Raw genomic sequence first — 27,955 nt, forward strand, 5'->3', positions numbered from 1 at the left:
TACTGCTTTTTTTTTTCAAAAGCATTTTTACAAAAAAGTTTACCAAACACTCTACTACTTTATTTCACAGATGCTCATTCTCACAGCACAGCAGAATCAACTTTTTTTCAAAGCACAGCAATACCAAACCAGCCCTAATTCATGCACTCGATTTATATTGGAGGTTAAAAAATATAGAATTATATACACACCGTCTAATATTTTAGTGGATATAGTGCTTCAAAGCGTCTTGGGTTTGAAACTTTATTTAAAAAAAAAATTATTATAATATTTTCAAACCCTTCCACTCCTCTTAATAATAATAAATAAAAAAAAAATACAGTATTATAAAATAAATCAATAAAAATCATCATATAAATGCTTAAAAGCTACTAATAACTAAGAGATATACATCAAGTGTATCTAATTAATATAGATGTACATAGCCACAATGGGAGAACTCCATACTGAAATTTTAAGTAAGGAAAAACATTGTGAGTGCACTAAATTGATGCAATTTTTTTTATAAGGCATCACTTAGTCGGATTCGTAATGTCATTTAATAAGAAATTATCACATTGACACGAGTAAGATGGAATTAACCAGCTGCCCCTAAATTCCAGTAGAGAAAATATAGCTCTGGTAAAGCAAGTGGTGTTAAAGCAATAGATAGGCGCGTGGGAGTATATTCAGCTGCCTATCACAATATTATTATAGCTGTGTCTCGGCTCCCCATCTTTTATCTCTCGATCTCATCTCCCATCCTCCTCAATACCAAACTAGGTGAAGGTACAAAACTATATCTACTTAAACACAAACAAAAAAAGAAAGAAAAACAAGATCAGGTTGTCAAGATATCAAAATCTCCATTTGTCTTCGCATTCGATCCACTCCTACTCAGAAGAAGAAGAAAAACAACACTGAAAAAGCTTTACAATGAGGAACCCCCCGTCGTCGTCGAAAGCAACAGCAGCAGCAAGTGCTACGATGACAACAGCATCGCCGTCGTCGAGTAAGGCGGGGATTGCCGGAGGGAGTAAGACGCCGTGTTGCGTAAAGGTGGGTTTGAAGAGGGGGCCGTGGACTCCCGAAGAGGACGAGCTGCTGGCCAATTACATCAAGAAAGAAGGTGAAGGACGGTGGCGGACCCTCCCTAAGCAGGCTGGGTTGCTCCGCTGCGGAAAAAGCTGTCGCCTCCGCTGGATGAACTACCTCCGCCCTTCCGTTAAGCGCGGCCAGATCGCCCCCGATGAAGAAGATCTCATTCTCCGCCTCCATCGCCTCCTCGGCAATCGGTAAAGCTACATACATACATACATACATTTATATACGCATTATCAATTTTCCTCGACAACATTATCTTATCCATATGTCCACTCTACAAATTTATCATCATTTCATTAAATTTTTAGGGTTAGGGTTTCACTGTTCATATATATTATTTTGAATTAGGGTTTAATTACTATTTTGGATGTGTGTATTATTTGTCTGTAGGTGGTCTTTGATAGCTGGGAGGATTCCAGGTCGTACGGACAATGAGATAAAGAACTACTGGAACACACACCTGAGCAAGAAGCTGATAAGCCAAGGCATAGATCCCAGAACCCACAAGCCTCTCAATCCAGATCATCACTCTGCTGCTGCCGATGCTGATGTGGACAACACAAATAAATCAGTTGCTGCTGCTGCTTCTTTCAAGGCCAATACCCGGTTCTCAAACCCTAATCCTAGTCCTCCTCCTTCTGATCGTCTTGTCCATCAAGGAGCGGATCCCAGTATCAACGGTAATGATGGAAACATCGCAATTGATCATGATCTGGGTACTATAGTCCATAGCTGTGCAAACTTGATCACGTCCATTAACAATCCCGATGCTTCTTCTTCGGCCGCAGCAATGGGCACTTTGAGTTTAAGGACCAACAACAACAGCCACGCTGGAGTACTACTTGGGGGAGGAGGAAATGAAGAGGACGAGGACATCAACTGTTGTGCGGACGACGTCTTCTCTTCGTTTCTGAATTCGTTGATCAACGAGGATCCATTTGCTGTACAACACCAATTGCAACAACAGGTACTGCACAATGGGAATGTTAGTACACACGCAGCTGGTGCTGGTTCCGACCACGTTCCTTTGATTTCTATGACTAGTGCTAGTACTATGACGCCGTCAACATTTAGCTGGGACTCTGCTGTGCTCATGTCTTCTGCTTTCATCCAAAATGATCACCAGAGGGTTACTGATCAAACGGAGCAGTAGCTAGCCACCTGTTTGATTGATCAATCACACTGCGCATGTTGAAACAAGCAATGCAGTTGCTTAATTAGTTAATTTATATGTGGAAATTAGTCCTAGGTAGGGTTTGAAATATCATATGAAATGTGATTTTGTGGGTAAGCGGTATCTCTATTCTTAATTATTCGACTACTTCAGCATCGATCATTTTGGCACTACGAATGGGGGCGTATATCACTGTATGGTCGATCATGTTTGTAATGTTATCTATATATATGTTACCGGTATTGTAAAACAAACATTTGATCAATGTTAATTAATCTATATTTATAAATATATAGAGGGTAATTTATGTGTGAATCAATTTCATGTTTTATATCTCTGCCACATTTCTCATTTTGCATGCATACATACATACATACATACATACATATACATATATGTATATGTATGTATGTATGTATGTATGTATGTATAGGGGTTTGTAACCCTGATGACAATGCACCGAAGAGCATCGAAATTATAATGTAAACACTTTGTATACAAAAATATAATGTCAGATGCTCAATTAAAGTTGATCTTCATGGAAGGAGATTATATATCCGTTCATTCTTTCTAAAGTGTGATCTTCAACGCATGCAAATTCAAGTTCATGGAGGGGGATCGATATGTGAATTCAACGCAGAAGAAGGTGCAAATTATCCCAGAAGTTCTTAACATGGTGAAGCTTTTACTTTACATTTATGATTAATATTGGCACTTAATGTATTCTTTGATGTTTGTATATCTCATATATAGTGTCAGTCAGATATATCCAGACTAATATGCTTCAATATTCAAAATCTACTAGCTAGCTAGGATCCGTGGATCATGAAGTGTATATGACAATCAGATACACATATATAGATGACATGAACATATAAATCTTCTTTGCTTAAATCCCAAATAAATCTTGTACTAATCCGTTTAGTATATCTGTATTCATTTAGTGCATAAACGTGGTAAATATTTGACATCTTTCTAAAATCTTATTACATCTAGCATATAATGCATCTGAGTGATAAAAGACTAGTTCTACAACCACACTTTAAACAAATTGATCATTGAGGGTAAGTATGCAAAATAAGTAAATAATGGTCGATATGATATATATGATTCCAAAATACGTTACAACACAATGATATTGCGTGCATGAAATAAGGCTATAATCATTATAGAAATTAAAATATCACATTCAGAATGTATTCATTTTTTTAAATATTTCTAACTTTGAATTTTCTTGTTCTTGATTCTCATATAATTAAATTTAAAAAACGGGTCTTTTTTTATACCGTGTTTCCTTACTAAATCATCAAAAACATTTGAGACAATGACAAAAACACGAAACATATATAGTAGTGTTTATTATCTCCCTACATATATATACGATAGCTCCAAAACATAAACAGAAAGAGGATATGGCAACAACATAGAGGATATGGCAACAACATCAAGGTTATAGACACAACTACTGATGTAAATTAACGTTGAAAGGAACTAGAGAAAGAGAAAGAAAGATAATTAAGTTCTTATATATGAAAGATCAATGCATGGTATTAGTTAGAAATATGTTTTGGTGCAAACTTTAGTAGTGAGCACGTATTCTTGCTTTCTGTATATATAATGTGAATATATAACTGTTTAATTTGATCAGAAGTACTTAAACCTATACATAATACCTTAGAAGACATTAATTCCATTAAGGGAATGAAGTTCTAACCTTATATATAATTTTAAACTCAATCTAGTTATACACTTATACTACGAAAAATCTGGGGTTAATTAAACCACTGTTTCTGTTTAGATAGAAACAGTAGGTAGTACTTATGTTAATTCCACGTAAGCACCAATGAATCAAGAAGCTATTTAATTAAGCCATCATGCAATATGCATACATACGTGTCAAGGATGAAAGTCACTTTCTCAGAATGGCAGAGCATGAAATAACATCATCTGGTTTCAACTGATAAAAATAATTATTGAGTGTGTACACTTGATCATCTGTGGAACAAGATTTCGTTGAGCAATTTCAATCAGTTTCCCAACATTTCTGATGCGATATCGTCGTGTGAGCTTCCTGCAGAACCATGCATGAAGAATAAAATGAAATCAATGGAGTATACGCCCTTGATGCATATATGCATGATAATCATATGCTGACCGTAGGATAACATCAACACGTTCGTTCTAATTATCTAAGATGGAAGATGGCTCACAACACCAGGCTGTTGGCTTATTGTACCTTCTCTCCCTCTATGACATATCGTATATTTTACCATAACAGGACAAGGCACGACAAGCTTACTCCTCAACACCTCAAGGCTTACGCCTTGCTTTTGCGAGACCCTAAATGTCTTGATTTACATCTTCGCCTCTTGAAACATATATTGTTTATAGACCGATGTACAATAAATATTACAACAAATTCATATTCAAAGTTTTCTTTTTGTTGATAATTAAAAGGCCTAAATATTTTCACGAGCACCTCCTCTAAATATGTTGACTCACAAACTTCATGTCTTAAACTATGAGCTATAAAATTAGTTGGGTTGTGTTTAGATGAGGGACTTAGAAGTCTCAGGGCATCGAGGCCAAATTAGTAAAAAAAGATGAAACTATAAAATGTTACATAAATGCTATATTTGGACGAGGGATTTCCAAGTTATAGGATTAAAAGCCAAATTATGAAGAAAAAGGTTACAAAATGATAGGAGAGATTAGCTAATCCCTTTGCGGGGATGTGTCATTTGCAATCTCTCTTACATGTATTTGTATCGCTCTATATATAATGCATTATATCCAACATTTTGTTATCATTTTCTTTATAATTTGGCTTTTAATCCCATGACTTGGAACTACCTTATCCAAATTTAGCCAAAGGGTATTACAAATGCAATACAAGAGAACTATGAACACATATGTCTCTATAAATGATTATGTAGTACATTTTTAATTCTATGTTTTAGTGTGTTTCTTCCTTTTTTAACCTAAATTCCTGTCACTTAGTATTACAGTCTAGTGATATTTTTCTTCACTTGTAAGTGAGAGGTCTTTGGTTTGATTCTTGCCAAAAGCGAGTTTGAATCACATTATTGCTACCTCATTAGAAGACTAAACTCACCCATTTTCCCTTAGTGTAGATAATATCGTTTGCGAAAAACAAAAATCTAAATTCCTTAGGATTAAAGTCCCTCACCCAAACACAATCTTGGCTATTTGATCACTTTGTTAGAGGCACATGCAAGCGTTTAATTTCTACTACAAACTAGATACCTTTTCAGTAACTATAATAATGTTTGAAGAAAGCTCTCCCAGCCTAGAAAAAAAGCGCGGCTCCCCCTCTCCCAGAGTCAAGAACCTCCAAACTCCCATCTCGGCTTCAGCCGCCGAGCCCTTCCTCTTGGGTGGGATCGGTGGCAACCCCATCTCCTTCTTCCCTAATAACCTTCTTCTTCTTCCTTAACTCTTCTTCCCTAATAACCTTCTTCTTCTTCCTTAACTCTATCTTCTTCCTTTTCTTTTCATTTGGCCCTTGATTTCGGGTAGTTTTGTTCCGAGATTGTCTCATTTTCCTTGAGGTAATTTGTCTTATTTTTCTTCAGCTTTGTCTCAATTGTTGGCAAATCTTGTCGTTGATCCAAGTTTCATGCATTTTTATTTCCAAATTGTTGTTCCTAGTTGCGAGCCACTGCCCACCTACTAGTATGGCTACTAAAGTGCATTTTGCTCTATTTGGTAGGATTATTATGGGAGTGGTTTAAGTGCGAGTGGCTTGCCCAACCCCATTTTCCGTTCATCCTTTATGCCTGTAGGTTCTTCTTTTTGGTGGCGGCTTGACGATGGTGGTGACACTAATTTGGTGGAGGAGGCTGGTTCTTGTTTCCAGATCTAGGGTTTCGGCATAGGCATTGTTATGTGCTCATTTTTGAAGCTTGTTTTCTTATTTTACTTTTATAACTGGCTGCAATTTTACTTTAGTGTTGTGCATTGCATTTGAATTTGTCCCGCTTTTTATCAATATGTTTTATTTTTAATGAAATTAGTTGTTTGACCGAAAAAAAAAATAATGTCAATAAATTAACCAGGTAGAACTGAAACTCGAGCAAAGTGGTAGGTAACACAGTCCAAACTAGTAAAGAAACCTACCTTGGTATTGGGTATGTGGCCTGATTTTAACTTATATTGAATTCTAAATGGGCCTTTAAACATTAGCCCAAAGCTTATATTACTTGCGTTTTTGTCTACTTAAGGTGGAAAAATAACAAATTTAACCTAGCGCACTTTACAGTTGACCTTAGTTGCTGTCTCCTAACTGTTCAGGACCGTTGTGGTTTGACCTGAATATCGAAATATTTATATATCTGATAATCCGACCCTCCACTCAAAAGATCAAACTACCAGTCTTCTGCGATTGGTAGATGGTTGACTTGTTGCATGCCAATTCAGTAGCTGCTTCTACTGCAACTTGTTTGACTATTTAAAACTTGAATAGTGCTATTTGTATACTTATTTTTACTTCTTACATATTTTTCTCAGTTTTCGATCGTCGGATCGAATAGACTAAAAAGATGAATGACTAAAATTTAACAAGAATGTATGGAAAGTAAAAATAAATGTATGAATAACACATTCCTAAAACTTTGGTTGTCTATCTATTCCCTCATGAAATGTCTAACACTCCATTGATGTCCATGTGCATGAACATTTTTTGCGTATTGATACAAGCGTATCAACTACCAATCTAATCTTATATGAATAGTCAACTAATGGGTGTGAAAGAAAGAAAAAAACCCGGTTTCATGATTATAATCTTAGTGTTGTCAAGTTACAGACTTGTAATTCAAGTGAGTGAGCAAATTTACTTTCACTTCTCCGTCTGAGATCATGTTGGATTTTTTTTCATCCCTAATATGACTTGTACAGAAAACAGTGTGTCATTTTATTTTCTTAGCAAATTGCAGTTCTTTGTCATGATTAACATGGATCAAAACATTTTAAGGTTTTTTCTTTTCATGGGGTACTCTGCGAGTAAAGGGTTAAAACCTTTATTCAAGTCATTTCCAATTCATGAAGAAACAAAAAAAAGAGTGTATATATGATTTTGTATTAAATAATATTTCAGGGGTGGGTCAAAGGCTCCGAAACAAGCTTTGAGAATTTGTCTTCTGGTGGGGGTATTTTCTCATAATTTCAAATGGCCTCCGATGGGCACAATGCTGCACCTTTTCATGCCATAATATTTTCTCAACATGATAATTTGAAGAAAACATCTCAAAAATAAAAATAATCACAAAAATGTGAAAAAAGAAAGAAGAAGGAACATACACAGACAGACGGAGTGCGTCGTGAGAGTTTTGTCGTCGCTAAAAAAACATATAAACCTGAAAAACAGAGAAAAGAGAGAAAACATATATAAACAGGCATTTGCTATGAGCCCCATTTAACTTAATCATGATATTAACGTTTTTGGGCAGGCTCATTAACTAAGATGATAAGAATAAAAAGCTACCATGTACATGCATAAACCAACCTACTTCTCCAAAAAGCGCTTAACATCCACAAACATGAAGAAGGCAAGTATCATCACAAAATGATGAAAGCAAAGCACCATTAAAACAGAAAACAAGAAGCAAAAGTTTTTCAGGACTTACTGAATCATATTCATCCGCGAAAAACTGTACATCTCCGCCGTTCGAGTCCTTTTCGCCAAATGCATTACTGCTCGATGAGACTGGCGCAATGATCAAACGGGGTCATGGAAATCTCAGTAACTTAAAGTAAGGGTTGAAACTGGAAAAAGTTGTGTGAAAGAAACTTCGTGTTGTAGAAAGCTCTTGCAATATATATCATTTTTCTACACGCACCCAGTTTTTTATAGGAAAGTACACGTGTCAGTCAGGTGCTTGGTGGCCAAAAGCTGCAGCTCCCTAGAGGAAAGGGATCATCTCAATATACCTTCTTTCTAATTCACCAAGTTCGGGGATCTGGATCGTTGAAATTTGATCCAACGATTATAAATAGGGACTCATTTTAAAAGTTATAATAATTTTAGCCGTTAAATCAAATTTCAATGGCCTAAATCCCTGAATTTAGTGGATTAGGAGGAAGGAATATAGAGATGATCCCTTTTCCTCCCTAGGGGCAGTGCAATGGGGGCTTATGAGAGAGGATCCGGATCTTTTTTGTGAAGATCCTCCAATTATATCCGTTTATTGTATATCGTGCGGTCAATTTTTATCAGTATTATTTATATTTAATTTTAAATAAAAAAAATTTACAATGATTTCCGACCATACGATATACGATGAACAGATGTGATTGAAGGATCATCCTAAGGCTTATAGCTGGAAGGTTTTATCTGGGATTTGACCGGTAGATTTGTATTGTTTATAAGAAAATAACCGGCTGAGAATCTTTCTGATAAAATTGGAAAACCCAACCAAACGTTCTAACCCAAAAAAAAGGTCATAGTGTTTGTTAGACAGACCAAACTTTCCAATCTCATTCTTTGCTGCCAAATACTTACTTCCCTTCTTCCAACTGCCTATCAGCTCTCAGTCTCTATCTGCATTTTTTTTGTGGTACTATATATAACTTAACATCTGCTTATTGGGCCACTGTAGTATTTTTGTGTACTACGTTGGAGGGATGAGCATATTTTAGCAGTTGTTTATATATAACAAGGTATTAGAGCTCTAGTAAGGTTTAGAAACCTCCGACTCCCGTGCCCCACATAGTTTCAGTTATTGTACGAAGGGTGGGGTTGTACTTGTTCCGTTGTGTATGTAAGTTTTGATTTCCAAATGCATAATGGAGTTAGACATGAGGAGAAGTGTTAGCTTGATGTATATTGTCGTCTCATTCTTTTACAATATAAGATTTTCGGGCCTAATAGCTAGGCTGAGATTTGACAAAAGAAAAAAAAAAAAAAAATTAGGTCGAGAGATTATGAACAATGCTGTTGCGGGTTTACAACTGATCAACTAATTAAAGATGTTTATGCTTAAGTGGATGATGTAAAAGTTTCAAAAAAAGAAGAAATGTTGATGATTTAAACAGAATTTTGTACAAAGTAGAGTATGGAACCACCATGAAAAACTGTTGTATGCAAATGTACTTCCATATTACCACCAATTAACAACCTACAGTCAGAATTTTATTATTTTATTCAAAAGGCAAACATCTAATTTAAGGACATGGAACCTACCATTCTACAGCTCAACATACAATTCCCACCGGGGAGAATATTTTAGTGTGCCGAAAACACTAGCTGATGCATTAAGAGTTAAGATACAATTTATTTTTTTCAAATTTTCAACTATTTATATTGTAACACTTGGTTGATCTAATCTTGTTTCTGTCACACTAAAACATCTCTCCTCATGCAGACCAATTTTTGATGAAAAAAATTAATATTCTTATGATTATGTGAGTCCTACTCAACTAATTGCCCCCCACCAAAATAAAAATTGTGATATTGCGAGAAGGAAAACCGAACATTAACACACAAATACAAAAAATAAATGTTCTAAATTATATAAAGTAGCTATTCAGATATAAACTCATTTCAAAGAAATTAAAAGTAAATAATTCTCAGATGCACAAGTGGATAAACCTGCTCTGCCAACTGTAAAGTTTCGCTTCATCACATAATTCCCAGTACTACGTTATATGGCAAAACATTGAGAATTTTATATGAATAAAAAAATATACAAGTTGACAGCTATAAACATCTGTTGAGAGAGAGAAAAAGATTAAAGTCACTTTACATCCCAAAAATAAAAATTATCATAAAAATTTTTTCACTAAAGAATATCTTAGAAAATTTAAGATATTGGATTGAGGTCGGTTTTTATTTTTTTTTAATTTTTTTATAAGGATTCAACATGATAAGAAATTATTTTACATTTTAAAATACAGTGATGTTCAAGAATTCATATCGAACATAATTAGTGTAATAAAGTTTGATTGTTGTTATTTTTGTAGTAAAGAAAATAATTTTACGATTTACATTTCTCAGTAAAATATGTCATAACAAAAAAAAAAAAAAAAACAAAAAAAAAAGAAAAAAGCTGTTTAACTAGAAATTGAGCTTCCCTTTGCGCATGCGCGCGCTCTGTTTCTCTCTCTCCGCCCCCAATACCAATTTCTCAAATTAGGGATTTCAAATTTGATAAGCGATTTATCAAATTCACCAAAGCCTTCAGCTTCCTTTTCCAGCTGCCCTGTAATTTCAAGTAATTTGGCTATCTCGTTCTCTCTCACAAATCCCATTTCAAATTTTAAGCTCATTGGCTACAACAAAATCTAATCGAATCTCCAAATCAAAGCTCAGATTTTTACATAATTGAACTCTCGATTTTATTGCAACGTAGTTTGCCATTATTTCATCTGGGTTCGGATCATAACAAAAGTCAATTGTTTACAACAAGCGGTAGTGCTTTTTTTCCTCCTAAAGATTGAATTTCTTTGGTTCAATTAATTGCAGGAAATTGAATTGAAGAAATGGGCGAGTGGAAAAGGCATAGAATTTTGATGGTCTCTGATTTTTTCTATCCCAATTTTGGTGGGGTGGAGAATCACATCTATTATCTCACACAATGCCTTCTCAAGCTTGGTCACAAAGTCAGTATACACATTCTCCTTCACCTTCTGGGTTCTGTATATGTGTTTTTGTGTCTTTAGTTATTTAGCAGAAAAGTGGAAGTTCGAATTTCAACTGCTGATTTATTACTTCACAGTGCTGTCATGTTGCATTTCCATTACATAATGTTGCAGCTCCCATCGTGGTTATGGGAGCATTAGATGGACCTCCATTTTGTTTAGAGTAATGATGGAGGCGGGTTGTGCCCAATAATTTAGTAGATACTCACGCGTTATTGTGTAATGTGATTGGAACAGTTTAGCTGCCAAGTGAACTTTTGAGTTATAAATCAATGAAATTCTTTCATGACACAAGTCAGCTTCCTTTGTTTAATTAGTTGTTGACTAGGTGAACTTTCATTGCTTGAGTGTTCAGGTGGTCGTAATGACTCATGCCTACAACAATCGTTCTGGGGTGAGATATATGACAGGTGGTCTGAAAGTGTATTATGTACCATTTCTCATGCAGAATACATTTCCCACCTTTTATGGGACACTTCCAATAGCGAGGACTATCGTTATTCGACAAAAAATATCACTGGTACACGGACATCAAGCTTTCTCAACTCTTTGCCATGAGGCTTTGATGCACTCACCCACAATGGGGTACAAAGTCGTATTTACTGATCATTCACTCTATGGTTTTGCTTATGCGGGAAGCATACACATGAACAAGGTATTGCAGTTTACTTTGGCAGAAGTAAGTCAGGCCATTTGTGTTTCTCATACAAGCAAGGAAAACACAGTGCTAAGGTCAGGTTTGCCACCAGAAAAAGGTCTTTGTAATACCTGTTGCTGTTGACACAGCTATGTTCAAGCCTGCACCAGAACGACTGAGTAGTCATGAAATTGTAATTGTCGTTATAAGTAGATTGGTTTACCGAAAAGGGTGCAGATCTTCCTGTTGAAGTCATTCCAGAAGTATGCCGTTTATACCCTAATGTGAGTTATTTTGACATAGCATTAGATGAGATATTACATTTCTAATATCCGTTTCTGTTTGATGAATTTTGATATTGACAAGGACTTCCGTGTGCACATCAATATTTCTATGCTTGCATAACTTGGCAGCATTTCCTGTAAAATAATTTTGTTGCATGAAGCCATAACCTAAGGGGGATGCTTTTATTATAACGAAAATGTTGAGGGTGGTTTGAAGCATAGCATCATTGATGTAATTATTGGCATAGTTAAATAGCACTCAATCATCGCATTCAGAAATATGTGGTAAGGTTTGTTTCATTGTTGGAGGAGATGGACCTAAACGTGTGCGGTTGGAAGAGATGAGGGAAAAACATTCTCTTCAAGATCGAGTTGAGATGCTAGGAGCTGTGCAACTCTCTAAATTACGATCTGTCCTAATTTTTGGCCATATATTCTTAAACAGGTGCTTGTCAATCTCTTCTTTCAAGAACTGGAGAACAGTTTGTGTAATTTCTTTTGTAACTACACCAAATTATGTGAAAAAATTAATGTTGGATTTTGGTAGTTGACTTTACTGCTGGTCAAATTGGCTCTCTCTTTCTTTAATAGGAATAGTACAGCAGCAAGAATTAGATTCTCTGAAGTTAAACAGTGGTGCTACCAAAGCGGTGATACTATTAACAAAATTTGAAATATAAGTAAATTAGGAGCTGCAATAGCTTGCATATACATCTTTACATGGTTCTTTTTCTGACTAGCTTACTGTTAAAACTATGGGGAAAGTATCACAAGTTCACAACTACAGGAATTTGTACCAACATATAGGGAAATCAACTTATTGTACGGTTCTCATGCATGCTTGCTTCTGTTGTATTTTTTCCTGATACAATTTCTACCATTATTGCAGTTCTTTAACAGAAGCTTTTTGCATAGCGATCTTAGAGGCTGCAAGTTGTGGATTATTAACAGTCAGTCCACATGTAGGAGGCGTCCCAGAGGTATGATATGTGAAATCTTCCACCTCTTAGTAGAATAGTGTTTGTGGAATCTAGGCTTGTTTGAGATTTTAGCTAACGTCATTTCTGGACATAGGTACTTCCAGATGACATGATTGTACTTGCAAAACCAGATCCCAGTGATATGGTTCAAGCAATAGAGAAGGCAATATCTATACTTCCTAGAATTGACCCATAAGAAATGCACAGTCGTGTGAGTACACTGTCATTGATTGTGATCTTTAGGCAAAGTTGACTACTAATGCAGTGGTTAAATGTGCTTCCTTGTTTATTTGTTTGTTTCTACATGAAGGCATTGTACAATTGGCATGGTGTGGCAAAACGGACATAAATTGTTTTTGACCGTGCTTTGAAATGCTCAAATCAAAATCTTTTACAACGATTCTCACGGTGTGTTTTTCAGAGCTTTCTTCTAAATTGCGTACTCATACAGATGTTTGGCTAAGTCTGGTTCTTAGAACAAATTCATTGTGCATAGAGTGTGAATTGTCTGTTCTCTTCATCACATCAATGTCTGTAAAAGCACAGTGATCAATTTGAGTTTTTCCTCACCGCTTTGGGGTGAAAAGGATGCACTGGTGATTATTTTTGCATTTAGAATGCCGGATGTTGTATCTCTAGTTCCATTAGCCTATAATGATCGCAAGATGGAGGGGAGAGGGAATGTTTGTGTACTTTGTTGTTGTAAAATGTGACGGTGATTTTTATTTAAGCTGCCTTAATTGGATGAAGTAAACTTGATCAGGAGGCGGTGATGGATTTAGAGCTTCATGTCCTTACATAATTATGTCGATATGCAGAAACATCTTAGGGGCAAGGGTTGCTAATTGCTTAATTTCTTTATTGTAGATACCTTTCGTGTGGAACTTGGGCAGGAAAGATTTTTTGCTTGGTTATGATCATTGACTTACTGTTATGACATCTGTTGCAACTATGGAAGTTTGTAAAGTTTCTGTGCATGTCTTTGAATTTCCGGATTAACAAGATTGCCATGTTTAATGACCTTCCCTTCATTGTCCATCAGCCTGCAGAGGATATTGAAGAGGTGCCCGATTTTGTTCTATCCCATGATCAAGATGAAGGGACCTCGCTGGACAATGCAAACCAACGCTCGAGATGACTGCATACAAGATTGACCTTTTTTTCTTTATTATTTTTTGGTAGGGATACGTAGGATTGACCTGGTTCTTCTTTGTGTTGATTTCAGTTGGTAGCATCAGTTTAATCCCGCAAGTAATCAATTTTGTTCCAGATTTTGAATATACAAGACATAAAAGATGATTGTCTGTCGCTTGTATGACAACTTTCGAACAAATTTTGGTGGAAATTTTAAATTTGAAAGTTTATATGGCACAAAACTTGCAAACTGAATATTTTTCATTTGATAAGCTACTCTAATTTACAGGGTGAGAGATTCAACTTGCGTGTAAGGGGACGGAAACGTTGCCTTTCCCATTGGCCTAATTCACACTTGTAAATTTATAAACCACAGTCACATGATGTTACTAATTCACGTGTTATAGGCTTAACGTATAAATAAATGGCAAAATAGATACCTTACGAACTTAGATAAGTGTTCAAAGTTTATTAATAACACTGCATGACGGTGTAATGAAACTATTGAGATAGAAATGAAGGGCCCACAAACAAGTTTCTTTGTAAAAAGAATATAGAAAGGAAGGGCAATGGTACATGGCACTTGGCAAGTTGGGTACATGGAGCAAGCCTAGACATGAAACAAGCTGACCTCTAACCGTTGGTTCATCTTCAACCTCTTCCTCTCTTTCACAAGAATCAATACCATCTGTGGCTTCCATATGAGCTTCATATCTTGTTAGACAAATAAAGAATATGGTTGGAGTCCTTGTGTAATTGTATATAATATTATTCACTATTGGAAGTATAAGCCGTCCTATAAGCCGTCTTACCTACAAAGTATAAGCCGTCCTACCTACAAAGTATAAGCCGTCCTACCTACACACTTGTATCCCTTAATTTAGGGTGATTTGATCTTGTTACTTGAAGTCATGTATATAAATCCTTGTAACCTTGTAGAGAAAGATAATGAGAAAAAAAGCATTCTCTTCCATTTTTTCCACATTCACGTATCAATAACAAATATATTTTTTAGCCTACATACCTTTTTCTACATGGTATACAGAGCAGGTTTATAACCCTAGCCCTATTTTTTTTTTTTCGGCAGCTTTCTCTGCCGTTTCCATGGCTGACTCTTCTTCTTCCGATGGTGTTTTTTCCCTTCATCATTCCGACCACCCGAATCTTGTCCTTGTATCCAAGAAGTTGAATGGTGATAACTACACATCCTGGGCCCGTGGCATGCAGCTTTCCTTGAGTGCCAAGAATAAACTTGGTTTCATCACTGGCGATATCCAAGAACCTTCTTCCTCCGACGACCCTGATGCTCACGCGGCTTGGCGTCGTTGCAATGACATGATTCTCTCTTGGCTTCTGCATTCCTTGGAACCTGACCTTCAAGAATCTGTGCTTTTTTCCACCTCTGTCCAAGTTGTATGGGATGATCTTCGCGAACGCTTCTCTCAGAGTAATGCTCCACGCATCTTCCAACTCAACCGGGAACTTGCTACAATTTCTCAAGGTTTTTCTTCTATCTCCGCCTATTTTACTCGCCTGAAAGCTCTCTGGGATGAGCTTGCTTCTTATAATGATGGCTGCACGTGCTCTTGCAACGCCAAGCATGACCGTCAACAACTCATGCAATTTTTAATGGGCCTCAACGAATCCTTTGCTGCTGTTCGTGACCAGATTCTTTTAATGAATCCCCTTCCCACTGTTCGTCAGGCATGTTCCTCGGTGTCTCAAGCTGAAAAACAACGCTCCCTGGGCGTCCTCCGCTCTGTCGATCAACCTGCTGCCATGGCTGTTCGTGGCCCGTCCCGTCCCTCCTCTGCTCGTCCTCCCCTCCACTGCACCTACTGCAATTTTGATTATCATACCCGAGACACATGCCATAAACTTCATGGCTATCCCGTTGGCCATCCTCTCCATGGCCAACCGTGGCGACCACCGCGCCGTGCCACTGCTTCCAGTTCTTCCCGCAGCCATGCACCTTCCAATCCTCCCCGGCAGCCACGGTTTTCTGCTTCCCGGCCCCATAATTTCACCCAGGCCCATCACGTGCAAGACACCCAGGCCCCCGCCTCCTCTTCTACTCCAGCGACCCACCAAGTGCACGGGGCCCAGCCCACTTTGCATGACTTGCAGCTTGCCATACCTGACCTCTCTGCCGAGCAGCACTCCCGTGTTCTAGCTGCTCTACGTGACACCACCACCCCTTCTCAGGCCAATGCCGTGCTCACTACTGATTTTGCCCAAGGTTTGTTACCTGTCACCTCTCGTCATGGTCAATGGATTCTTGACAGTGGTGTTACAGATCATATTACTTCTTCCGCTTCATGTTTGGTTAATCGTTCTCCTTCACATTTGCCGCCTGTTTCTTTGCCTAGTGGTGCTTCCGCTCCCATTACTTTTACCGGCACTCTTCCTTTAAATTCCTCAGTTACTTTGAAGGATGTTTTATGTGTCCCTAATTTCCGAGTGGACCTTTTATCGGTTGGTAAACTTATAGATGGATTATCGTGTTCCATAACCTTCTTTCCTTCTTGGTGTGTTTTGCAGGACTTGGTTTCGAAGGCGATGATTGGTGTGGGTAAGCGACGTGGCAATCTGTATTACCTTGTGGCCCTTACCTCTTCTCTCCCCACCCGGCAACCTCTCTGCAACATCATTACCATCCCCTCCTCCCTCTGGCATAGGCGTCTTGGTCACCCCTCCTCCACTCGTTTGCAAGCTTTAGCTTCTAGCTCTCTTAATTGTACTTTTGATTCTAGTCATATTTGTGATGTTTGTCCGTTGGCAAAACAAACTCGTCAACCTTTTCTTTTGAGTTCAATTTCATCAACTTTCCCTTTTACTTTAATTCATTGTGATATTTGGGGCCCGAATCGTCAATCTTCTCTTTCTGGTGCTCATTATTTCTTAACCATTATGGATGATTTTTCTCGCTTTACGTGGGTCTTCCTCATGAAACATAAATCCGACACTCAACAATTAATTAAGGATTTTTTTGCTTATGTCACTACCCAATTCCGCACTACCATCCAATGCATTCGTACTGACAATGGTGGTGAATTTTTATCTCTTCGTAGTTTTTTCTCTGATCATGGGGTGCTTTTACAAACTTCTTGTGTTTATACCCCCCAACAAAATGGCGTTGTTAAAAGAAAACATCGTCATCTTCTTGAAACCGCTCGCGCCCTTCGTTTTCAATCCCATCTTCCTATCAAGTTTTGGGGGGAATGTGTTCTTACCGCTACTTATCTCATCAATCGTCTCCCTACCCGTCTTCTCCATCATAAATCCCCATTTGAGGTTCTCTTTTCGAAAACCCCATCTTATGACCACTTCCGCATCTTTGGTTGTCTGGCATATGCCACCTCTGTCACTCCCACCACCAAATTTTCCCCTCGGGCTCATCGTTGCATTTTTCTCGGTTATCCTCATGGACAAAAGGCCTATACCCTTTACGATCTCGACAATCACCGCATTTTCACTAGTCGAGACGTCATCTTTCACGAAACTACTTTCCCTTATGCCGTTTCTCACCCTCCTATCCCATCCTCTTCGCCTACCCTACCCATCCCACCCCCTCTGGACTTTACATATAACCCACCCCTTCCTGCCCCGACGCCTCACCCTCCTCCACCTTCCTCCCCTTCCACGCCTCCCACAGATTCCCTTGCTGCCCCATTACCCGTTCCTCCCCATGCCCCTGCCCTCTCGGCATCCCCTCCTTCTCCCCCCCCCCCCGCTACTTCCTTACCTTTCACCCTTTTACCCACGGACATCCCTACCCCCCCACTACCTACCAATCCTCCCCTTCCCCGCACCTCTTCCCGTGCCCATAAACCTTCATCCTATTTAAAAGACTACGTTTGCTCGCAGATGATTTTGCCATCCCACCCATCTTCGACTTCGCAACCCGGTTCTACACAAGGTACGCGATATCCACTTTGTAATTTTCTCTCTTATCACCGTTACTCTCCCAGGCATTTTTCTTACATTAACTCTGTCAGTCGGACTGTGGAGCCTTCCTCCTTTGCCGAGGCTGCCATTGACCCCAATTGGCAACGTGCTATGACTGAGGAGCTTCAAGCTTTACATGCTAATGGTACTTGGACTTTAACTTCCTTGCCCCCTGGCAAAATTCCCATTGGTTGTAAGTGGGTGTACAAACTCAAGCACAATTCCGACGGCTCTATTGACCGCTACAAAGCTCGTTTGGTTGCTAAAGGCTTCACTCAGGCTGAAGGTATTGATTATCATGACACTTTTTCTCCTACTGCTAAGATGATTACGTTGCATTGTCTTCTTGCTCTTGCTGCTAGTCAGTCTTGGTCTCTTCATCAGCTTGATGTTAATAATGCTTTCTTACATGGTGACTTACATGAAGAAATCTATATGTCTCCTCCTCCTGGTCTTCGGCGACAGGGGGAGAATCTTGTGTGTCGCCTTCACAAGTCACTTTATGGTCTTAAGCAGGCTTCTCGCCAATGGTTTGCCAAATTCACTAGTGCCATCATTTCTGCCGGTTTTCAACAATCCAAAGCTGACTATTCATTGTTCACTAAAAAGTCTGGTATTTCTTTCACAGCTTTGCTCATTTATGTGGATGATATTGTGATTACAGGCAATGATGCTAGTGCCATTAATTCTCTGAAGTCTTTTCTCCGTGATCATTTTCGGATAAAAGACCTTGGTGATTTAAAATATTTTTTGGGTATTGAGGTTTCTCGTTCCAAACAAGGGATTTATATTTCTCAACGCAAGTATGCATTAGAGATTCTCAAGGACTATGGTTTTTTGGGAGCACGACCCATTGCTTTTCCTATAGATGACACAAAATTATCTGATAAAGGAGAACTTCTCAAGGATCCTGAAAAGTATCGACGATTAGTAGGTCGGTTAATATATCTCACTATCACTCGGCCGGATATCACCTATTATGTGCATGTTCTAAGCCGTTTTATGCACGAGCCAAGGATATCTCATATGGATGATGCGCTTCGTATTGTTCGTTATTTGAAGGCTACTCCAGGTCAAGGTTTATTATTTCGTTCTGACAACCAGACCAAGTTAACTGCGTTTTGTGATTCTGATTGGGCAGGTTGCCCTATCACTCGCCGTTCGACTACTGGGTATTGTGTATTCTTGGGCGGTTCTTTGATTTCTTGGCGGACGAAACGACAGAAAACCGTTTCGCTCTCTTCAGCAGAGGCGGAATATAGGGCCATGGCAGGTGCTTGTTGCGAGATAGTTTGGCTTCGTTTTTTGTTGAAGGATTTGAACATTCCTTTCGATGGTCCTTCCATTTTATTTTGTGATAATCAAGCAGCGTTACATATAACTGCCAATCCTGTTTTTCATGAACGAACTCGTCACATTGAGATGGATTGTCACTTTATACGAGATAAGATTGTAGATGGCACAATAGAGACCAAGCATGTGGGTACGACACAACAGTTGGCAGACTTGTTTACCAAACCTCTTGGGAAAGAAAAGTTTTCGGGTATGTTACGCAAGTTGGGAGTTCTTGACATCCACTCTCCAACTTGAGGGGGAGTGTTAGACAAATAAGGAATATGGTTGGAGTCCTTGTGTAATTGTATATAATATTATTCACTATTGGAAGTATAAGCCGTCCTATAAGCCGTCCTACCTACAAAGTATAAGCCGTCCTACCTACACACTTGTATCCCTTAATTTAGGGTGATTTGATCTTGTTACTTGAAGTCATGTATATAAATCCTTGTAACCTTGTAGAGAAAGATAATGAGAAAAAAAGCATTCTCTTCCATTTTTTCCACATTCACGTATCATGTATCAATAACAAATATATTTTTTAGCCTACATACCTTTTTCTACATATCTCACTTCAAACTTCATCAGTCCATTGCTCTCTCTCTCTCCCTCTCTCTCTCTCTCTATCTCTCTCTCTCGTCAAAGCCATGGCAAGCACCAGCTCCCTCGCTCTTTGTCAAAACTAGACTTTCCACTACTTTCCTCTCAAAGAAACACGCAAAATGTCCACCAAGTTAAGATTCCTCGTAGGTTGTCCAAGTTTTCAGGGACTAAATCAAACGGGTTTGTCCTGTTTTCTTTTCTGAATGGCCAGATTGTTGAGACCAACCTTCCAAGTGTTGAAGAAACCACTTCAGTAAACAATGCGTCAGACGTCCAACTTCAAAGCAGGTGTCATGTTTTCAGTTTTCTGTTATTCGTTTTTTTTCATGGTTCTGTTTGGTTTTAGAGAGTAGGAGTATTTGAAGCAATTGTGAAGTCCTTGTTTCCGGTTTCTTGGGAACCAAACGGAACTTAGGGGATCAAATCATCGAAGTAGACGACTTTAATTTAGTTAGGGAGTTGTACATAAAATTATAAAATTATTGAGGTAATTTAATTTAAGTAACCATAGTAATTCAATTAAAATAATAAATTATGTTTGGTCCTATGTGTCACATCCCGATCCGGGCTCCACCACATCCCGGGCTCGACTCTGTCGTAGTACGATATTGTCCACTTTGGGCCCCGACCACACCATAACGGTTTTGTTTCTAAGAACTCACACGAGAATTTTCCAGTGGGTCACCCATCCTGGATTTGCTCTCGTGCGAACTCACTTAACTTCAGAGTTTTGATGAACTTCGAAGCCAATGAGCTCCCAAAAGGCCTTGTGTTATATGGAGGTGGGCATGTATATATAAGGTACAGAGGATCCTCCCCTGGGTGATGTGGGATCTAACAATCCACCTCCCTTAGGGGCCCGACGTCCTCATCGGCACATTTCCGGCCATGGATTGGCTTTGATACCAAATTGTCACATCCCGACCCGGGCTCCACCACATCCCGGGCTCGACTCCGCCATAGCACGATATTGTCTGCTTTGGGCCCCAACCACGCTATCATGGTTTTGTTTCTGGGAACTCACACGAAAACTTCTCAGTGGGTCACCCATCCTGAAATTGCTTTCAGGCGAACTCACTTAACTTTAGAGTTCCGAAACTTCGAAGCTAGTGAGCTTCCAAAAGGCCTCGTGCTATATGGATGTGGGCATGTACATATAAGGCATAGATGATCCTCATCCCTGAGCGATGTGGGATCTAACACTATGGCCCTGGGTTGGAGATGGTTTTTTGTGATAGTGCTATGTTTGGCCTGACCCTCGGTTGGAGACGGTAAGAAATATAGCCTTGCACTGTTCATTAAAATATTAATTTCTTGGAGGGTCAGAAGGTTAAAATGAGCCCTCTGGCCCTCCTTTGGTTGGAGATGGTCTTAAAGAGTGTTCCAATTTTGGTTGCCATTATATTGTATCTTTGATCTTTATTTCAAGTGAATTGTAATTGATATGAATTATTTGTGTTTTCTATGATTATATTTATAGAGTAATGTTATTCTTACCATATTTTTGTACCACATTCATATACCACCTTATGTGGCATTTGATGTGGATAACCATATTATTTAAATTAATCAAAATTTAATTTAAATTAAAAACATTTGATAAACCAATAATTAAAAAAAAGTTTGAATTAAATGATGATTGTGGCTTACTAGGAGTCTTCTCCTTCCTTCCCTGTTCAATCCTGCTTCTTCTCCCGTTTCTTCTTTTACGCCATTTTTTTTCACTTTAGTGTGGACTATCACCCACGTCAGTACTTTTCTACCCACTCCACACTACTCACACCATACACCTTTTTTTTTTTTTTTTTTTTTTTTCACCCCATAGTACAAAACCACCTCTCATTATCGAGTAAAAAAGCTCCACCACCTCTTTCCACCTCTGGTCTCTAAGACACGCACTGATCATGGCCGACCAAGAGTACAAATTTCTATCACGCATTGCATAGAATTGAATAGAATTGGTGTCAATGCAAGATTGAATTAAATTCATGTAAGTAGTGGAAGTTACCTTCGACCCACTTTTGGCAATGAAGTCAACAACGGTGACGGCCTCCTTGAACTCGCCATTCTTGCAGAGGTAATTCAAGTCAGAGTTTGTGAATTTCGAGAGGGTTTTTCTGGAAAAGGAGATTGTGGGTTTGGTTTGTCGTGGTAAGAATTCATATGGGTTGCTGAATTTGGAAGGTATTATGGGTATTGGAGGTGTGAGTAGTGTGAAGTGGGTAAAAAAGTACAAGAGAGGGTGGTAGTCCACACTAACGAGAAAAAAACATGGGTGAAAAAAATGGCGTGGAAGAAGAAAAGGAGAAGATGCAGGATTGAACGGGAAAGGAAGGAAAAGACTCATCGTATGCCACAATCACCATTTAATTCTTTTTTTTTTAAGAGAAAACTAATGAAAATGATTTGAAAACTTTGAGTTTTAATCAAAAAGACAAAAAGGTGTTGTAAGTGAATAGTACCATGAGTGACTTTTTAGAGTAAAAATATCATTTTCGTTAAAAGTGAACAATACCAGGAGTGTTTTGTTAAAACTCCCATTTTTTTTAATTATTGGTTTATTTAATATTTTTAATTTAAATTAAATTCTGATTAATTTAAATGATGTGGTTGTTCACATCAGATGCGACATAAGGTGATATATAAATGTGGTATAAAACATGGTAAGAATAACATTTCTCTGTTTTTATATCACATTTATATACCACCTATGTGGCATTTGATGTGGACAGTTACATCATTTAAATTAATCAGAATTTAATTCAAATTAAAAATATTAAATAAACCAATAATTAAAAAAAAAAAACTAGAATTAAATGGTGATAGTGGCATACGATGAATCTTCTCCTTCATTTCCCGTTCAATCCTGCTTCTTCTCCGTTTCTTCTTCCACACCATTTTTTTTTCACCCAAGCTTTTTTCTTGTTAGTGTGGACTACCACACCCTCTCTTGTACTTTTGTACCTACTTCACACTACTCACACCTCCAATACCCATAGTACCCTCCAAATTCAGCAACCCATCTGAATTCTTACCATGACAAACCAAACCCACAATCTCCTTTTTCCAGAAAACCCTCCCAAAATTCACAGACTCTCACTTGAATTACATCCGCAAGCCTGGCGAGTTCACGGAGGCCGTCACCTTTCTTGACTCCATTGCCAAAAGTGGGTCGAAGGTAACTTCCACTACTTACATGAATTTACTTCAATCTTGCATTGACACCAATTCTATTCAATTCTACGCAATGCGTGAGAGAAATTTGTACTCTTGGTCGGCCATGATCGGTGCGTGTCTCAGAGACCAGAGGTGGAAAGAGGTGGTGGAGCTTTTTTACTCGATGATGAGAGGTGGGGTTTTGTACTATGGGGTGAAAAAAAAAAGGCGTCTAGTGTGAGTAGTGTAGGGGGGTGGGTACAAAAGTACTGGCGTGAGTGGTAGTCCACACTAAAGTGAAAAAAATTGGGGTGAAAAGAAAATGGCGTAAAAGAACTAGCGTGGAAGAAGAAACGGGAGAAGAAGCAGGATTGAACGGGGAAGGAAGGAGAAGACTCCTTGTATGCCTCAATCACCATTTAATTCCAACTTTTTTTTAATTATTGGTTTATTAAATGTTTTTAATTTAAATTAAATTCTGATTAATTTAAATGATGTAGCTATCCACATCAGATGTCACATAAGGTAGTATATAAATGTGGTATAAAAACATGGTAAGAATAACATTACTCATAAAAACATGGTAAGAATAACACTACTCATATTTTTAACGTTCTTTCTCCTGTGTGCCGTAGTATATGGAACTGGAGGGGTTATTCTATCCGATATCAGCATGCAGGCAACAGTGGCCCGGCATTAGTTTTGGTTCATCGTTTTGGAGCAAAGACGTCCACATCATCCACATATTACTTGTCATAAGCAGACGACTAATTGCTATAGGTATTACATGCACAAATTGCTAAGACAGTCATAATTTCACACACACAGAGACACGAGAGATATCTATTTTCGTTAGCTCGATGTATGATATGAGGTTTCATTAAATTTACATGCACATGGTTTTACTCTTTACATTGGTTGCCTATTAATTTGCTAGAGGATTATTTTGTACATAACCGGGAGAGAAATAATTAATTCTTTGCTAATTAGATTTAATAAGTCAGATCATTAGCTCCTGAAAACTGTCGCTAATGATTTAAGGATGCAGAGTCATTCGTAGAAACAAAATGAATGCTCGTTAGCACTCAAATTAGTACCCGATTAGTCCCTTATGATGATTTGAATACTTGAACAGTTAAGATCATGTTTAGAATGCATGCATACTGTGTTTAGTTCATTGGCTTTTACTGCTTCTGTCCTGTTAAAGCATGACATTTTGGACTCATGGGATGGGATACAGCAGAATAATATAATTAATACAAACTACAGACAATAGATCAATCATTAGAATTACTAATTATTTGGTTTGACAAAATAATGATGGGCTATTGTAAATTAGGCGGGAACAAACATTGATCCTAGTCTGTTGTGCTTTCTTTTTACTGTCTCCTTCATTAGTTTTTTCCCATGTGAAAACTAAGATGCATGCTGATTTATGTTAAATCTGTAGCAGATTCTCAAGGATTAAAATGAAATAAAGTCGGCAATATTGCTTCATAGTAAAATGGAGAAAAGAGACAAAATTAAGCCAGAGACATTTCACCAACATGTTCATTTGCCCATGTTTTTGTTTCACTATCGAATTTCTCTTTTTCTTTCTTGAACTATTATTAAAGCTTTGACCTTGAATTTCTCTTTTTCTTTCTTGAACTATTATTAGAGCTTTGACGTTATTCGCGTCGAATGAGGATAGAGATATGAATAAAGAATTCATGCACCGGTTATATCGAAGGTATACCTAATAAAAATAAGAAAAACAGATTGTAAGACAATTTCATCTTAAGAAAGATTGATCACGGGTCGTGCTTATGACGGTAATCCTTCGGCGGACTTGTGAAGATATGAAGAACTATTCCACACGAAATTTAAAAAACGTGTTTACAAAGAGTTTGGCGATTTCATTGTTAAATTGATTTAAGGATGAACTCTCAACTTCCACAACCCTAACAAAGAAAGTTGAATTCTTTTGGTGCCTCTTGTTCCTGCCTTTGTTCTTTGTTTTTCATTTCTTTATAGGTAACTTGCCCAAGTCCAAAGGCAACTAAACATGATTAGTGAAGCACCATATTAAAGCATGAGAGATTTCTACTTTAATTAAATCCGTTGTGGGCTCTTGTACATAATCATCATAAATAATGCACGCTTTAACCCCATTTTAGTATCATGCCTATCATAATTAAATCATGGATGGTCTAGGCCCAAGTGTGCACCAATATTGATCATTTAGTATAAGATATTCAAAGTAAAAAGTTGGCAAGTGTTCCAAGCACAGGGAGCTATATGCGGTTCTTATAGATTCATGAAAAAAAACTTATATATGGATTGAATAACCTGCTATTATGAAGGTGGGCAAACGGGTCTTGGATCCACGGGTAGGAGAATGTAGAAGTGGGTCGAGGTGGGTACAGAGCGGGTCTAATTTTTATAAATCTAAAACAGGGTGGGGTAGGACCGTTCTATGTTACTTGCGGGGCAGGGCAGGTCCAAATTGGGCCCCGACCGGACCGTATCTATTGTCCAATATGTGGAGATTTAATCTCCACCATTGATTAAATCCCACAATCCACATTCCACATTCCACATTCCTGCTCTTTTCTTTCCATACGCACCCAATCCAACTCGAATGAGTCCAGATCTCAGAAATTAGCACTCGTCTTCTTGGAAGTCTTGGTGGCGGTGGACCTGGTAATTGTGATTCTTCCATTGCCTTGACCGCTTGAGCTCCATGAGGAAGCATCAGTTCTTCTCGGGGGAAATCGTGTTGAAGTTGACCTTGCCAGTGATGGGGATTCGCTGGCTGGTCTCCGGCGAGGATAGAAAAACAGTGAACTGCCCCAGCAAGATTTTGATCTTGTGGCTTAGAACCGACAGGAACCGCGGGAAATCAAGCTTTGGGTAAACGACGAGGTCGCCGATATCGGTCTCGGTCTCATCGTAGGAGAAGACGACAGGGAACGAGACGCCTCTTTCGCCCTCCATCATCTCTACTCTCTCTTGTCTCCGGCGAGATGACATCAGATTTTCGATGATTAAATTCGTCAGAGATCACGTTGGCGACACGAAGGATCTAAGCTTAAGGGCAAGAGCGGAAGGGACGACCTTTTTGTTGAAGACCCTTTGTGGAGAAGGTGGTGGTCCAACATCTCCTGGAATGATCGAGATTTGAGAGAGCTAAAGAAGAAGAGAAAAAAAAAAAGAAAAAAAAAAAGACTCGTGGACCCAACTCGAACTGGCCCGTTTCAAACGAGCCGAGTTAGGTTCGGTTCTCGTATTAGAATTTCTTGTACCCACCCAGGCCTTTCTCGTTTCTTTTAAACTCGAGTCTGGTCTGATCCTTTTAAAATTGGGCCCGGCCCAACTCGTGCCCAACCCTAATTATGACGTCGCGGTTGATATAACTTGTTATCTACATCTACGTCAAAAGTTTCATTTTTGCTATATATATTAGCTTGAATTGAAGAAAAATGGCTATATCAACATATAAAACTTTTGAGAATCATGCATAGCAAATTATACAATGGGATTAAGCACCATAATAATCATCAAGATTATCAAATAGGATTGAAGCGTGGTCATAATTAAACCAAAAGGAGTGACCAGCAATATGACATATTGATACGACTGCTTATGATTAGGCGGTCAATGTGCTAAAAGTGCATGCATGCTAATGAGAATTTCCCTAAATTTTGCTATGTATGTATATATAGGATGGTACTATTCGCATATCCATTTTTATCTTTTACGCAATTTTCTCAATTTTTGGCCATTCGATCGAACGAATTGAAGAAAATTAATGGACAACAATTAACAAGAGTGTGGGAAGTAAAAATGAACGTGTGAATAAAATACTCTATATATATGTTGAAAAATTAAAGGATATTTTAAAGTATACCATTTAAACTAATTAGTACGATTGAGTCAATACGTTTTTAGCCACAAGATAGGTCTGTCAAAAGACAATATCATATCAAAATGTAATTTTGTTTTTATTTTCATTATTTATTTAAGCGATATTGGCAAGAGAAGGTACGAAACATTTTTGGTACTGTTCATTTTTAACGAAAAATCATATTTTTACCTTTTTTTTATACTATTCACTATACTTTTATTTGTCATTCTTTATTAAAACTAAAGTTTTTTTTGGACTTTTTATTAGTTCCCCATCCCCCCCCCCCCTCCCTCTCTCAATTAGGAGTGAGATTTCTAAATTGAAACCTCTTCCAATATATTTGGCATTTGAATACAATAAAAGAGCTTAATTAGTTGATCAAATAAGATTTTTCCAAATCAAAGTAAGCGATGAATCTCCTCTACATAAATTCTAGGAAAAATTAGGATCCAATCCCTAGTCACCAATGTTTATAGAATGAAACTTTATTGGTTTTCAGTTTTTGATCAAAGTCCCTTGACTTCTTGACTTTGTACACCTCAGCATTTTACTATAAAATACTTCCATGTCATCTTTTTATTTTTTTTTACAACAAATTTTAATTTATAATTTCTCCCACATTATCACATTTGTAATTGAAAATCCCAAAATTTTCTCACTCAAATTTATGCTTGTATTCAAATTCAACATTATTATATTGAATATGTATCTTCAAATTTAAATTTCACCAAAAAAATTTCAAACTTATTTTTTCTCTATGACCATCATATTGCAAAATCGTAACAAATGAACATTTATATTGCTCTGAATGCAATTTTAATTTCATTGGATACATTCTCTTCTCTTGTTCCTTAATCCATGTACCCAACTTTTATTATATACTACCATTGTAACTTTTTATTTTTTTTTGTACCCATATATGTATAACTTTTTCCTATAAGATTTATATAGTATGTACTCTTAAGTAATTTGGTCTTATGGTTTGCTTCCATTTTTCTATCCTTTAATTATTTTTTACATTAAGAATTTATATGGGCAAATTGTTTTTCTTGTTTTTGTTACATATGGGTTTTA

The 27,955-nt window shown here is 37.8% G+C and overlaps 2 protein-coding genes and 1 long non-coding RNA gene across 4 annotated transcripts; 2 read left to right on the forward strand and 1 right to left on the reverse strand.

Moving 5' to 3' along the window:
* Positions 1 to 486: 486 nt before the first annotated feature.
* LOC137716017 (transcription repressor MYB5-like) lies at positions 487 to 2,579 on the forward strand. The gene is made up of 2 exons (XM_068455403.1): positions 487 to 1,274; positions 1,474 to 2,579. The coding sequence occupies exons 1-2, from the start codon at positions 916 to 918 to the stop codon at positions 2,234 to 2,236; spliced, it is 1,122 nt and encodes a 373-aa protein (XP_068311504.1). The 5' UTR covers positions 487 to 915; the 3' UTR covers positions 2,237 to 2,579.
* On the reverse strand, positions 2,135 to 8,047 carry LOC137716018 (uncharacterized). The gene is made up of 4 exons (XR_011065624.1): positions 7,903 to 8,047; positions 7,577 to 7,632; positions 4,151 to 4,328; positions 2,135 to 2,265 (listed from the first exon to the last, which is right to left on the reverse strand). It is a non-coding gene; the product is annotated as an uncharacterized lncRNA (long non-coding RNA).
* A 3,476-nt stretch (positions 8,048 to 11,523) lies between these two features.
* Positions 11,524 to 14,180, forward strand: LOC137716284 (phosphatidylinositol N-acetylglucosaminyltransferase subunit A-like). 2 transcript variants are annotated; one of them, XM_068455717.1, is made up of 4 exons: positions 11,524 to 11,836; positions 12,113 to 12,281; positions 12,726 to 12,816; positions 12,911 to 14,180. In XM_068455717.1, exons 2-4 carry the CDS (start codon positions 12,178 to 12,180, stop codon positions 13,010 to 13,012), a joined length of 297 nt encoding a protein of 98 aa, XP_068311818.1. In that variant the 5' UTR covers positions 11,524 to 11,836; positions 12,113 to 12,177; the 3' UTR covers positions 13,013 to 14,180. The 2 variants fall into 2 exon arrangements, with proteins under 2 accessions (XP_068311818.1, XP_068311819.1); XM_068455718.1 differs by having other exon boundaries at positions 12,149 to 12,281.
* Positions 14,181 to 27,955: the final 13,775 nt, after the last annotated feature.

This window comes from Pyrus communis, chromosome 14 (assembly GCF_963583255.1).
Source record: "Pyrus communis chromosome 14, drPyrComm1.1, whole genome shotgun sequence".
NCBI classification, from domain to species: domain Eukaryota; kingdom Viridiplantae; phylum Streptophyta; class Magnoliopsida; order Rosales; family Rosaceae; genus Pyrus; species Pyrus communis.

Excerpts from the sequence above, each read along its gene's own strand:
- LOC137716017 (XM_068455403.1), top strand. The coding sequence starts at position 916 with ATGAGGAACCCCCCGTCGTCGTCGAAAGCAACAGCAGCAGCAAGTGCT. Across the intron at positions 1,275-1,473 it reads CATCGCCTCCTCGGCAATCG|GTGGTCTTTGATAGCTGGGA; the intron begins GTAAAGCTACAT and ends ATTTGTCTGTAG.
- LOC137716284 (XM_068455717.1), top strand. The coding sequence starts at position 12,178 with ATGAGGGAAAAACATTCTCTTCAAGATCGAGTTGAGATGCTAGGAGCT. Across the intron at positions 12,282-12,725 it reads GGCCATATATTCTTAAACAG|TTCTTTAACAGAAGCTTTTT; the intron begins GTGCTTGTCAAT and ends CCATTATTGCAG. Across the intron at positions 12,817-12,910 it reads ATGTAGGAGGCGTCCCAGAG|GTACTTCCAGATGACATGAT; the intron begins GTATGATATGTG and ends TTCTGGACATAG.